Source organism: Ostrinia furnacalis, unplaced genomic scaffold (assembly GCF_004193835.3).
Source record: "Ostrinia furnacalis isolate ACB-3 unplaced genomic scaffold, ASM419383v2 OfSCF7341, whole genome shotgun sequence".
Taxonomy (NCBI): domain Eukaryota; kingdom Metazoa; phylum Arthropoda; class Insecta; order Lepidoptera; family Crambidae; genus Ostrinia; species Ostrinia furnacalis.
Window position 1 is genome coordinate 341,681 of NW_021137580.1, and position 14,929 is coordinate 356,609.

The window sequence follows — 14,929 nt, forward strand, 5'->3', positions numbered from 1 at the left end:
TATACAAGCAAATAACAGGAGTGATATTAAATGTAAAAAAGCTGTATATTGGGTAAGCAATATTCATTTTTATCTTTGAATATTCAAAAATTTGGAATGGAGCTTGGCATTGCACGCTGCACATAGCCCCACGTTACATTTTCTATACTCTGATATTGTTCGAGAGTTGCAATTATCTTGAGTTCGTTCTATAAATTTCTGCTTCGTTTTGGGACCTTCATCGTCCTCCAAAACTGCCAATGTTTGTGAAAGTTACATCTAAAATAAATAAAATCCTATGGTTTTGTAAAGTATAGGAAACTATTTTACTTTATCTTCCTGTATACCATATATACCATTGAATATATCACATACTTCCCANAGTCTATGATACTTTAGTGAATTTGTCGTCAATGAATAGTCAACAGCAATGTTTGTTCTATTAGAGTACCTCTCGTCACTTATAATATTTTTAGTTTTGGATTTTGTATGCTATGTTTTTACACAAATTACTGAAAATTATGGTGCCAGATAGACCTTTTTCTATTTCGTTCGTTCGTTCGTTTCAGCCAAATGACGTCCACGCTGGACAAAGGCCTCCCCTATTCTATTTGCATTCTTAATAATCGGAACCGTGTCCCATTTTATTATTTACCTTCAATTCAACCCGATTGTACCTCTTACGACGGTAACGGTGATCCATATGACCATTGGCTTCATTTTTGCATACCGCAGCAAACTTACCTTTTTTAATGTTATGTACGATTTTACTCATTTACTCTCATGTTAACTTTAGGTACCTAAACTACAAGAACTTTGAACTCACCATCTCAATCACGTTATTGGAGCTGAGTGTAAAAAAAACCTTAATTAACAATTCCACTGCAGTGCTGCACATTATCGCCTACCCTCGCGTGCTCCTAAACGTTCAAACCATCGGGTTTTTCGAATCGTTCTTTCCATTGGCCTTTTTCGATTTCATTAATTTGCGGCAACAATTTGCTTTCGTTATTTTTGGGAATAATAAAATGAAGCTGCCATTTTAATTGCGTTTCGCATTCCATTTCTCGATGGGAAAATTTTTCCTTAAGAAGTTATAAAATAAGGAAAAGAACTATTGTTTTATTGAACACATTAAGAGCTTTTACTATCTAATAACATGTGATTTTATCTTTTAGCTCTCATTTATTTTTATCGTTATAGTTTGATTTTTCAACCAGGACAATTGTTCAATGAAGAGACACATTCAACAGCAAAATCTGTCTTACTTCTCTCACATTACGCAGTACTTCAAGCTAGCATTTCCAAAAAATGTCAGTGTCATTACGTTACCAAGTTGTTTGTTTCAAAACTCAATTGGAATGCTATCGGACAATCGTGGAAAACATCGCGTGCTCGCATTAACGATCGGGATTTTTCAAATCGCCGCGTTTATTGGCCCTTTGTGTCACCGGCCCAAAATAGCCCATTACTGAGATGATAATGCCACTAAATTTTTACGACAGCCCGATTTACGTTTTTAAATACATTTCCGAATAAAAAATGGCCGCCATCGGCGTTCGGTTCGGTCATTAGCTAATGGCGCGGTTGAAGTCTTACAATGGATTTAATTGTCATTTGATACGGTTGAAATAGATGTTTTAAAAATAATAATCTGCTCGTGTTTATAGAAGTGGTAAAAAAAACCAACTGCGTAGAAAGGAACTGAAAAGATAGAAACAAGACAACTATTCACAAATGCAGTCGGAGGCAACATGCATACATAGGCTGTTAAACACATTACCACTCCTTTGCGTCGCGCAGTCGGGTAAAAAGAAAATGGAAAGGAAACTCGACAATGGCTTTAGACCTGCTGATTTGATTATTGAGACGGGAAAAGAGTTATTATGTTAGGTATACTGATTTCCTACATGCACTTAATTAGTAAATAATAATAAAGATGGAGCTTACTCATCATTTTATTTGATTTTAACACAAACGGCCAGAAAATACAAGAAACACATTAAGTCGGAACTACTCATAGTTGATTGATTTACTAATAAATTTACACAAACTTATTAATATTGGCAGATTATAATTAGATAATGGTTTAACGCACAACGTGTAGTAACGAGACCAATCCTGGAATCAATCTAATATAAATTCTATTAATATTATTACTCCATAGCGCTAAGTGCCCATACGTACGTGCATAATAAATGAATGTAATTAACGATGAATTAGACAAGTAAATCTCATCAACCTATGCGCTATGAGTGCTCAGAAAATAATTACGTTATTAAAATTAAGTCAAATATTAATTAGTTATGTGCCGTTGTACATGAAAGTAAACATTGTGGCAATTTTCGTAGCGCGTTTTTGTAATAAAAATGTCTACAACACGTCGACAGTATAAACTCCAAACATGAGAAGGGAAAATGTTTAAACTTGAAAAAATGGGTTCTTAGCAACATAGAAATGACCTGATGATGACCAACCAAATGACGACACAAGCACAGCTTAGTGCAGCAGCCGCTAGAAAAACGGACTATTTATAAACGTTTTGTTGGCAAGTAAAATACTTTTTACTTTTAATAAGCGATATTATACTTGACTAAGATCTCGTTCTTAAATTAGATAGTACAGCTATCAAAGACACCACCAAAGTCCCTTCTTTCAGCAAACAATTAAATTGAGCTATGGTATCGTAAACGCAAAACCTAATTTCCCCCGCGAATGGAAACGTCTGAATCGAGTCGTGACAAGACGCTGGCAGGCGCTCGACAGCCGCCTGCCAACGGCGGTGTTATTCAGAGTCAAGACCATGCTATGAAACGAGACTCAAGTAAGTATTGATCAAATCAAATCATATGAACGATGGTGACTGGGGAGAATAGGTCCATTCTCACTGTTCCCGTGAGTCGTGACAAGACGCTGGCAGGCACTCGACAGCCGCCTGTCAACGGCGGTGTTACTCAAACAGAGTCAAGACCATGCTATGAAATGAGACTCAAGTATGGATCAAATCAAATATTTTAGACAAAGGAAATAATAAGGTGGCTGGAGAGAAAGCTTCATTCTCACTATAACCATAACCGGTGTTTTTGTATGGAGTTTGACTGACTTTTGACGTTTATTAAAGTTAAAGTAAGATTTTGCAACCCAGCCTGGGTGGGTTGTGTGTAAATAAACTTATGTTCAAACTGTAGATTTGACCTCACCTCGGAAAGCTTAATGTCAAAATGTATTTCAGTACCTCTAGTACGAAAAACTTTCGAGTTCGTTTCGTTTGCGTATTCAAAGTGTCATCGAAAAATTTTGTATGTAAAATTAAACAGCGCTTCCTAGGGCGGCTATAATATAGGGGGCGCTGTTTAATTTTTCATACAAAATTTTTCGATGACACTTTGAATACGCAAACGAAACGAACTCGAAAGTTTTTCGTACTAGAGGTACTGTTCAAGAATTAGGATGCGAACTCACTTCGAATTTTAAAAGGTTTCGCAACTCAAATGTCGTCTTACTCCAAAAATAACCACTAAAGACTTTTAAAATACTTTTTACAGACTGAATTAGCGGTACTTGCCAGAAAAAACAATAATATTTCATAATAATAATCTCCACAAGGTACTGGAATGAATGTAATTTCGTCGAAAACAAATCGGACAAAGTTTGTTTGACAGGTTCATCCTGGGAGCCTAGTAAAAAGTCAATTTAGGTGCTGCTCTTAGGATTTGTATTTTTATTGCTTTAGAATTAAATTTGCACTTTTTTATGGCAGCTACATTCAGCTATAGAGAAAAATAAGATATAAGCTCAAAATCTAACTTCGACTTCTCATAATGGACGATAACCACCTGTTTACCAACAGCTGTGTAGGTTTGATTCCCGCGAGGATCAATTGTGACTGAGATGAGCACGCGTACTCATAGGTTATTCATAGCCGGATGTTAAATATCAAGATTCAATCAAAGACTCTAAATTAGTCGACAATCGAATTCTACAATCACCAAATGCCAAAACTAAGTCTGCACTTCCCTGCTGCAAGTCCTAAGTTATACAAAAGTCCCAAAGTACCTATATCTTTGTAACGTAAAAAAGAATTTCCCAAGCCTTCAGCTGATAGATTCCCCGGAGCTTGAGGCACGGTCTAATTAAGCACGAAAATTGCGACAGCAAGCATTGTGCGCTGCATGACAGACTATTAATTTCACTGCGAAAAAGGAACTGAACAAAAACCTAATAGGGCCCTAGATCACGTATCGCAAAATGAGAAGCACGTACGAACATCGCAAGCTGGTGGCACACTGCAAGAGCTGCTGTTGGAATGCATAAAATTGCACCGTTTTACATAAAATCTCATTATTTTTCTTGCATTTTAATTTGAAATATTAAAAAAATCTCATTTCACTTTTTTCTTCTGACATTATGCTAGGTTGAGTAATATGAAAATTGTGCGGACATCTTAAATTGTGTTATTAAAATAAAAATTATGATTATTTTTATACTAAGTAGTTCCTATTAATTTTTTATAAAAGTAGGTACAAGTGTAAGTATAATAGTAACGCAAACGCAAAAGGCTTTGTCAAAGTCAAAGTCAAAGTCAAAATTTCTTTATTTGTTTATACTAATAAAAAGTATGTACTTACAAATCGTCATTTTGCTCTTAAGGAGCCTCTACATGTCTCCTAATCTTTTTACCCTACCAGCGCTTGAGACCAACATTTGGCAAGTGCTGAGAAGAAGCGCCGCAACAAACTCAGTCACCACTGACTGCCGGTTAATATAAATAAATAAAAATAGCAGTAGTAGGTACATTTGATTCAGGAGCAGTTCACTGAATTTACCATGCATTCTTGTATGGTGTATCTTATAAAATGGATTTGACGGATGATGATGTAATAAAATAGTATAGCACAAAGGCAACATGTGACTCACAATAAAAAATCTGTATCTGAACTTTATGGAAGCTTACGAAATACTGAGTCGCAAGGGAGGGCTAGTAACAAAATATCTTTATAGCATCGCTTGGAATATCTACGCTCGCGCTGTCCCCTGACTTCGGGCAGCAATGTCTGCGATCGAGATGGCTATTAAAAAGCAATCAGAGGGGGTGGGATGTTACAGCGACCCAGTGCGGGCGCGTGTCAGCGCACGCGTCCAGTCATCGCCGTCGTTGGGTACAGGAGTAGCTGAGACTAACTGATGAATCAAACGTTCAATTGTGGAATAGCACCATAATCATGAAATTAGAGTGTTTAGTATGATATGCTGTTATCTTTACTGATCTTCTTCTTCTTCCTCGGTCCCTCACTGATGAGGATCGCGACCACAGATCTTTACTGATACTGATCCAAAAAGTCATCAGAAATATCTCTAAAATTATTCCATAAGTTTCTTAAAGGTACTGATTTTGAGTGTTGATGAATATTTGGCGCAAGCAAACGTTTCGAAAAAGAGGGCATTATGTCTTGTCTCAAGATCTGCAGATTTTATCATCCGTGAAACCCAACTACAGATGGTTAAGTTTGCGCCAGAGCCAAGTCTTCTATTATAGGACTCGCAACAGAAAACAATCACAAATATATGCATTAGATTGAATCTACTTGTAAACCATTTGAAACATAAACAGCAAACAAAAAAAACTATACCCACATTTGTCTAACCTACCCCACAGTAATAATCATGGACAGAATTTAATTGTAGCCTTTTTCATATCCAATTTCCACCCTCAAATTTTCCATCCAGAACAATCAAATCCAGTACTTTCCCTACTCGGGCCGAGCGCTGCAGCCACGTCCATTAACTTTGACTCTATTAGTTCCGCAGTGTAAGTGAAGCCCAAACATGCATTCAGCTGTTTGGGCGAGTTTAATCGCTGCAGTTGTGTGCGCAGCCTATTCCGACGATTTTTGGGTGTGATTTAGACCTAATTTTCAGTAAATTAAAACCAAACGAGAAAGAAAGAATGACAAAAATATACAGTAAACTCAGTTCTACTCCTGATAGTCTTTCTTTCTCGAAAATTAACGCAACATTTTTTTTACTTTACAGGTTAGGTGTTATCACACACAATTAGCATCTAACACTTAGGCTGAGTTGCACTACCTAACTTTGATCGAAACTATAACGATGACCGGTGCTTTTTGTATGGAGTATGACAAATTTTTGACGTTTGTCAAAGTTAAAGTAAGATGGTGCAACCCAGCCTTAATTTAGGATTTACAGTTTTCATTTTGATTTTATACGAGTAAAAAATCGAAGAAAATCTAAAACTTTTGTGGTATTGTATAAAAACTTTGATTTATCCAACACTGCGAAAACCAAATAGCTTTGTTTCGTTATTCGAAAACGAAAACATTCCCCAGCAAATGTAAATCAAAGATCACCGCAGTGTCTGGCGGTCTACAAAGAGGCGAAGAAAGGGTGTATTTTCGTCTTCCTGCTTTTATAAGGAGCGGTGGCAAATTGCCGGGAAAAAGCCTGAGTGTAGTTCCCGAATTACACGAGCGCGATTGGGACGTACAGACCGACATCTGTGTTGATTGTTTCGCTATCGCCATAGCTAATATAAAAGCTGTGCAGATACTACAAAAAGCTGGGCATATACCTACTACAAATAAGAATGGGAACTATTAAAATTGAAACTGAAGTGTCACTTACCATTGATTTATAAATCAACTATCGATTAGATACCTGTAACAAATAATTTACCTTATGAATCTCTTAGTAAAAAAAAAATCTTAATGAGTTGAACACGTAAGGCCTATGTTACATAACTTCCTTCCATATACATGCATAGCTTGCTCTATCACCGCTTAGGGGAAATAATTCACTAAACTGATTGGTCAGATTCTTNGTCAAAGTTAAAGTAAGATGGTGCAACCCAGCCTTAATTTAGGATTTACAGTTTTCATTTCGATTTTATACGAGTAAAAAATCTAAGAAAATCTAAAACCTTTGTGGTATTGTATAAAAACTTTGATTAATCCAACACTGCGAAAACCAAATAGCTAAAAAAAAAAAGCTGTGCAGATACTACAAAAAGCTGGGCATATACCTACTACAAATAAGAACGGGAATTATAAAAATTTAAACTAAAGTGTCACTTACCACTGATTTATAAACGAGCAACTATCGATTATGTACCTGTAACAAATAATTTTCCTCATGAATCAAATTTTCTTAGTAAAAGAAAAATAATTCTTAATGAGTTGAATACGTAAGGCCTATGTTACATAACATCCTTCCATATACATGCATAGCTTGCCCTATTACCGCTTAGGGGAAATAATTCACTAAACTGATTGGTCAGATTCTTGACAACACAAATAGAGATTTCAATTTTATTTGCTTTCATACTACCTACATAGGTTTGTTTTCAATCCCGAATTATCAGTAACTCGTATAATAAACAGCTCTGATCCTTATTCTGTCCAAATAAACTTTAAACAGAAATAATTTTAAACGATTCCTGAAATATTCGATGTTCGGCTCCTCATATTACGTGTGCTATTAAATATTGACTTTAATATCTTTGTCCAAACACCCGCTTTTTCATATTCAAAAACATATTTATTGGTAGAGCAAAGTAGGCACTCGTGACTTGTTTAACTAGCATTTCGAAAATTAATACAGATATTTCATTTGACATGATCGGAACTTGTTTTTTGTTTAAATATTTATATTTTTAAATTGCAGTCTGAAACTATTTGAACTGTTATTATGTATAGCGTATCGTAGCTAAGTAAAACCTCGATNGTTATTAAAATTTTCCGCATTTTTTTTCAGAAGTTCTAATACACAAAACAAACCTTCCTATCTCCCGATTGGTCAACAAAAAACTCTTTACAGTTACGATAACACTCAGTTTTTTACGGTTGATTGTATCGCTCTTTGTGTCTGTAATAAAAATAATAATGGATAACCTTTGATTTTCCCGTCTCTGTTTACTGTGGCTCTGAGACATTATTTCTTGACAAATCCCTTTCGCTTCCTGAGATAAATATAATGTCCCTCCATAAAAAACGATTCCCGTATTAATAGCAGCTGGCTGTGCGTCCTGGGATTCTCTATTAAATGCGCTATTATTGTCTGGAGCGAAAACAATGATAATAAAATTAGATATCGGATTGTGATGCTTATTTATAGTGATGATACATTTGAAAGAAAGAAAGAAAGAAACATTTATTGCCATGGACATCACAAAAGACCAAAGATGTAAATAAAAAATGCAAATAAGACAGAGGTGACATAAAACATACAATGGAAGAGAAAGTAAACTGAGCAGTGCCACCCTGTCGCACAGCGATGTCCATCGCAATGGGACCCCACTCAGCATATGCCGTGGCCCCCTGTGAGGAAGGACACGAAGCTGGTTTTGAGTGTGCCCCATGCCGAGTGGGAGTCACGGACACTAACCTATACTGCATAAAATATACATACATGCATTTCAATAGTTACTTTATAAATACTTAGGTTTATCCGTAGCAGTCATGATTCTTAAAGCAGGTTTATTAAAACTTACTTCTTTTGTCACTCCATTTAAATTTAATTAATGTCCTTTTTGTTTAATAACAACAAAATATGTATATAGACGCCATGCCATTTTATATGGATACGTATGTGTATTAACTTGTCTTTGGTGTTTACAAAAAAGTCAAACATTTTCAATAACAATACATTAACAATAGCAGGAAGGCGCTGGACGCACGTTCTATGTTCAGCAGTGGACGTCCTATGGCTGAGATGATGATGATGATGACATTACCAAAGAGTTGTTATAATCAATTTTGCTACTTCCTCAAATTAAGTATTAATTGAACAGCTAACGCTTAGCTCTTGATCTAAAAGCATCTGACAGTAACATACGGGCACTATTTCTAGAAAATTACTTTAAATGGACTCAACATTTTCAATTTAGGTCTGTCTTTATTAAAGCGGCCATATTTGATTCAACGCTCGAAGGCCGAGCCAAGTTAAGCGAGTTGCGAATAGATCCGGGACAGGCGTGATTAATCACGGGAGTTTTATTATTTAACTAAAATGTCAGCTTGGGACACTGACGTGTTGCTTGACAGAGCCAACACGGGATTTGTGTATCAAATTAGCACAGCTTTTGTTTATTTAGTTCATAGCTTATTGTTGATTAACCTCTCGTATCGGGTGAGCACAGATCTGTGCATGACACAATGACTTTCGCATTGTTTTCTGGATCGGTTAATAATGACACAACAACAAGTTTCGGTATTTTTAGATCGATCCATTCTTTTGACATTTTGTTTACTTTTATAATTTGAGTAATTAAACCACAAAATTCAAAACCTAAGACCGCTGGATCAATTCAGTTAATGGTTTTCTTTAAACATTTGCTTAGGTAAGTCTCGGGAAGGTTTTATAAGAAAAAAATAATAGGAAAAGTTTCCTGGTTCATTTATGTTCCGAAAACTGATCATCCCTTTTGTAAAGTAGATTTTTCTTCTGTACCGAAGGGTATGTAATAACAGGACGATGTTTGTCAGGACAGCAAATAATTATTTTTCAGTATAATTTCACACTGACTTTTATGTGGATAAATGAGTATGAATATAATGTCTTTGAATATTTAAAATCTGCAACGTCAGCCTGTATGAGGTAGACGCTGACGACTGGACACAGTTTTTGACTAATGCAGTCGGGAACGCTACAATCTTTCTGTATCTTCTTCTTCTCAGTCGGTACACTCTTGTCAGAGTGGTCGTGGTCATCATTTTGAATCACGACTCAGAGTGATGTTCCTCGTAATACGGCGCCATTCCTCGCGGACTGCAGCTTTCCGGGTACTTTCGCTAACCGAGCACTTAGTTGCGGCCTTGATCTGGTCCGTCCATCTCATTGGTGATCTACCACGTGGTCTGATGCCCTCAACTTTTCCCTGCACTACGAGACGCTCTATGGAGTCATTACTGCGCCGAGATACATGGCCGAAGAAGGTTAAAATGCGTGACTGAACCTGTTTGATTGAGCGTGTTTCTGTGTGTTAGGTGTTTTTGTTGCCAATAAAGTTGTATTTATTATTATTTTGTCTATTGTTACAGACTGAACTACGCGCTGGCTGGCTTACGGCCGTGGTGGTGGCACGCGTGCAACGTGCTTCTGCACGCGGCGTGCTGCGCGCTGGTCGTGCGCGCGTGTGTGACGGTAGCACGACTGCAGCGGCCTTTCGCTGCTTTAGCCGCGCTGCTGTTTGCGGTGCACCCGGTGCATACGGAGGCGGTAAGGTTTTGGAAATTTCATTCGTTCATTTCAGCTTAATGATGTACACTGCTGGACAGAGGCATCCCCCAAGGATTCCCACAAAGACAGGTCCGCATCCAGGCTCCTCCAGCGACCTCTACCAGATCATCGGTCCACCTAGTGGGAGGCCTGCACACGCTACGTCTTCTGGACCGTGGTCGCCACTCGAGAACTTTTCTGCCCCAACGGCCATCGTCTCTACGAGCTATGTGCCCCGCCCACTGTACCGCAGTGTTTCAAGACAAGTCTTTGACCAGTGTGTGCTGCCAGTGATGGTTTATGGATCTGAAACGTGGTCACTTACCATGGGCCTCATAAGAAGGCTCAAGGTCATCTAAAGGGCGATGGAAAGGGCTATGCTCGGAGTTTCGCTACGTGATCGAATCAGAAATGAGGAGATCCGCAGAATAGCTAAAATCTGATGAGTTTACTTGACACATTTTGCTTATATTGCCTTTGATTTCAGTCATAATTATACTTAGCAGCTAGAGCACTTTTGCAGTAATGTTATCTGACAAATTGTACGGACGACATTGCATTACAGTTATTAGCTACATGGCTACGTATGCTACAGTTCTCGTAGTAGCCGTAGTAGCAGCCGTAGTAGCTTGCTACGAGAGTAACGCTACGAGCTACGACAGTTCAGACATTTTCGTAGTCGCAGAAACTTGTGATTTCAATTTCATATAGTAAATTAACTTAAACAATATGGCGTTATAACAAGGCGTTGTAAGTTAAAATTTCAGGGAAAATAACGTATAATATTTGTTGACAGGTAGCCGGCGTAGTTGGCAGAGCTGACGTGCTCGCCTGTATATTTTTCCTATCCTCGCTATTAGTGTACCATAGGTGAGTACAATAAAAGTTATGCTAAACAATTCAAATGCTTATAACAACATACATATTAAGGCTGAGTTGCACCACCTAACTATAGCGGTAACTATGACGATAACCGGTGCTTTTTGTATGGAGTTTGACAGATTTTTGACGTTTGTCAAAGTTAAATTAAGATGGTGCAACCCAGCCTAAGCATTTTAATTAATACCAAAATAATAGTAGCATTTCCGTTATGACATCGAACAATGCCGAGTGATTCAGTGATAAATTGCACAATAAAATTCAAGTACCTAGGGTACTTTACTGTTTGTTTTTATATCTAACAAGTTTAATTTAGTCAAAGCCGGTTGTCGTTCCAACAATTAATTAATACTCGATGTGGGTACGTTTTGTATTAATAATAGCACATGTCCAATTGATTATTCTTTGACAAATGATCCAACTTTATATCATTTACGTGACAACTGATAAAACGTTTTATTGCAGACCTACCAGCAGCAAGAAGTGCGTTTGGCTCAGCATCACTCTTGGGGCTCTGAGCATGCTGGCCAAGGAAACTGGCGTCACTGTCCTACTGCTCAACTTGGCCTTCGACTTTTATAGGTGTTGGCCGTTTGTCAAGAGGTAAGAAGATTTTTCTTCGTTCGTTCGTCGTTCGTTTCAGACAAATGACGTCCACTGCTGGACAAAGGCCTCCCCCAAGGTTTTCCACAATGAATGGTCCTGCGCTGCCCGCTTTGCACTGGGAAGTCGAACCTTAACTTCGAACTCCAATGGTCCAATGACAGTTCAACTTTCTCCCGGGACAAACTTGACCTTCACTGACTGGGTTTTTATTGGCGGTCAAGCTGTAGATCCTGGCTACACAGGAGTTGCAGTGGTGGGGACGAGAGGTGGGAATAGTCCCGTTTATCAGGGAGTTACTATAGAAATAATAGAAGCATGCATCCAAGGACGAAATTACCATATTATTGTAGACAATTTAAATAAACTGCAGGTACATTGTCTCATTTAATTTATAAAGTTTTATCAACAGTCTTGACGCTAGACTCTAATTGCCGTAGACATTTTAAACAAACAATAATGTAATTTTCAGTCAAATATCTAAATTGCAGTTCAAAAGTTGAATGGACCAGGTTGATCGAGCTCGAATTATATATCTTCGTATATTTAAGATAATCTAATATAACCCTTTTAAAACTTTCCGTGCCGTTGAGAGATGAAATATAAAGTGATTACGCGAGTTGGGGGAGCCTATAACAACATTTGAACTTCTTGTTAAGCTCTTGATAAGGAATGTTGCGTGGATACAAATATTTAATCAGATTATGGAAATGCCCAATGTGTTTGCTAAATTGTTCCTAGTTGTTAGCATAAATAAACAACTTTACAAAAAAAACTATTGCTAAACACTTTTAAAGATGAAAAGGGAAATAAAAAAGCATAATATTTAAAGCTTTCTAACTAATTATTGAAGCTTGCTTGGGAATGATTTACATGAGAATAAGATTCAAAGAATGAAACGGCCTACCTGGGTATTATTCCATAAAACTATTACTAAACCCTTTTAAAGATGAAAATGGAAATAAAAAAGCGTAATATTTAAAGCTTTCTAACTAATTGGTGAAGCTTGCTTAGGAATGAAGATTCAAAGAATGAAAAGGCCTACCTCGGGACTATTCCCACCTCTCGTTCCCACCGCTGCAACTCCTGTGTAGCCAGGATCTAATGCTTGACTGCCATAAAAACCCAACCAATGAAGGTCAAATTTGTCCCGGGGGACTTAAAAAGGCCTACATGTAGTTATTTTAGTTTATGTAACGCAGACTAAAGACTAATTGAAGTGATATTAAGCTGGCTATATCCAGCAAAAGGCGGAAACAGCTCGAATGAAGACTGTGTTCTTCAAATTAAGACGTGTTTTAGCAAATGTAGTGTAGGACATCCACTTACTCGAAGGAACATCGACCTCAAAAAAATAGTAGTTAGTGGTTGTTGAAATGGTGGTGGTGATGATTAATAACTTTAATTTTTGTTCACAGGTCAATATGCTCGTTAAAAATAGAGAAGAAGTGCACCGGCCTATCAATACGAACGATCAAGGTGGTGGTGTCTCTCGCGCTGCTCATCTGTCTCAGGCTGGCGCTACTTCAAGGAACCTGGCCTACATTCTCCTCGCAGGACAACCCGGCTGCGTTTCATCCTAGCTTTTTTGTGAGGTTAGTTTCATAATTATCATCAATTCAGGTCACTTAGGCCCGGAACAGACGGTGAAACGCAACTGCAACGAAACTGGAACTTTCTGATGATTCTTACGAATGAAACTGAAACTGAAAGTTTCAAACTAGTCGCGTCATGTGTGGTCTCTCAACGGACGCTACGGCAGAAACTTAGATGCAACTCAAAAGTAACTAGCAATTGCAGTTTCGTTGCAGTTGCGTTTCACCGTCTGATCTGGGCATTAAGGTCACAGCACACTTATCAACCCGAAAAGGGATCCGATCCGATAATAACTGAGGCGAGGCGTTTACAGTATGGTGTAGATAAGTGTGCGTTGCAGTTCGGAGTTTCATACGAAGTATTCTTCGTATGAACAAGACTCTTGTTGATACGGTTACGATTCGCTTCCGAGTTGATTAGTGTAATTTGTCCTTTAGTCTCCTGTCATTCTGCAGAAGCAGGACTACCCTTTCTAATGTACCAGAGGAAAATGGATGATTTGGCTCCTCACACTGGCCAAACGGTTTCAGGAGGCTGGGATGATGATTATGTTTAACTTAAATGTATGATTCTCAATGTATTCATATTAGTTTGTATAACCCTCGTCAATGAACTTCAAAATGAAGAACTTTAGAGAAAACTGGCTAAGTGTATAACTCGACAGATCCCGTGCTTTTGTAAAAGTTTCATAAACCTCCTACAGCAACAGTTACGTGTAAAAGAATAATTTTCTTAACTATTAACGTTTTAACAACGAAAAACTTTGTTAGTTTTTTGTACTTCTTACGTTTGTGAATTGGTAATTGTGTAATTGCTATGGGTTTATTGACTTTCTCCTATAATTCTCGATACTAAAATTGGGAATATAATTATAAAGGAGTGTACCCAGAGGGTAATTAGTAGATACCCGCTACATGAATACGATCAATCATTGAATCGGTTGTATTGTTTTGATCGTAGCTATTGAAGTGATATGAGCATTTATGAGCTTACATAAGTTTCCAGTTAATGACCTTGCTTTACAAACAAATCAGTTATTGGTCTCGGCGTAAGCATTTGGTAGTTTTAGTTTGGTAGCGTAATAACACTCGAGAAATAATAAAGTCCAAATTCCGTGGTAGAAACTAAATAATGCTAAAAGGTTTAGCCAAACCAACGCATGCAGCCGACGTGCACGATGGCGATGGTGGCGATCAGTCTTAAACGCATAACAAATGGTTTGGCCAAATCCTTAGCGACCTCGTAAGTTCATCAAATATTTCTATAACATTATTCACGTGATTCAATCGTTAGTCGTTAAACTTCTCTACATTTAAGCTAGATTACTAAACTAACGGCACAAGACACGTCCTGATTTCGATTCATCACACTAATTGCCTGCAAAGTCATAAACAATTACCAGAGATCTGCCCGCGATAAATTCACTCGTCACGCAAACAAATGATCAGCTAGCTAATGTACGTTAGATAGTCGTTAGTTTTTATTTATAATGATGACAAACTTTTAATATTAAAGTTGTGATGATTGAGAATTAATTTTCTTTTTTCATGTCGTTCGTGTCTGTCAAAAGACAAAGTTACGGTGGTTGAAATTAAACACTATATTTAGGTCTAAATGAAAATCAATTACATGTTTGAGG

The 14,929-nt window shown here is 37.5% G+C and overlaps 1 protein-coding gene across 1 annotated transcript in view; it reads left to right on the forward strand.

Moving 5' to 3' along the window:
* The window catches only part of LOC114364054 (protein O-mannosyl-transferase TMTC1), a 193,400-nt gene that overhangs the window by 155,331 nt on the left and 23,140 nt on the right, over positions 1-14,929 (forward strand). The window contains exons 3-6 of the mRNA XM_028320037.1: positions 10,035-10,212; positions 11,009-11,082; positions 11,557-11,694; positions 13,113-13,289. Coding sequence (XP_028175838.1) covers positions 10,035-10,212; positions 11,009-11,082; positions 11,557-11,694; positions 13,113-13,289 — 567 coding nt within the window. The remainder of the gene's footprint in view (positions 1-10,034; positions 10,213-11,008; positions 11,083-11,556; positions 11,695-13,112; positions 13,290-14,929) is intronic.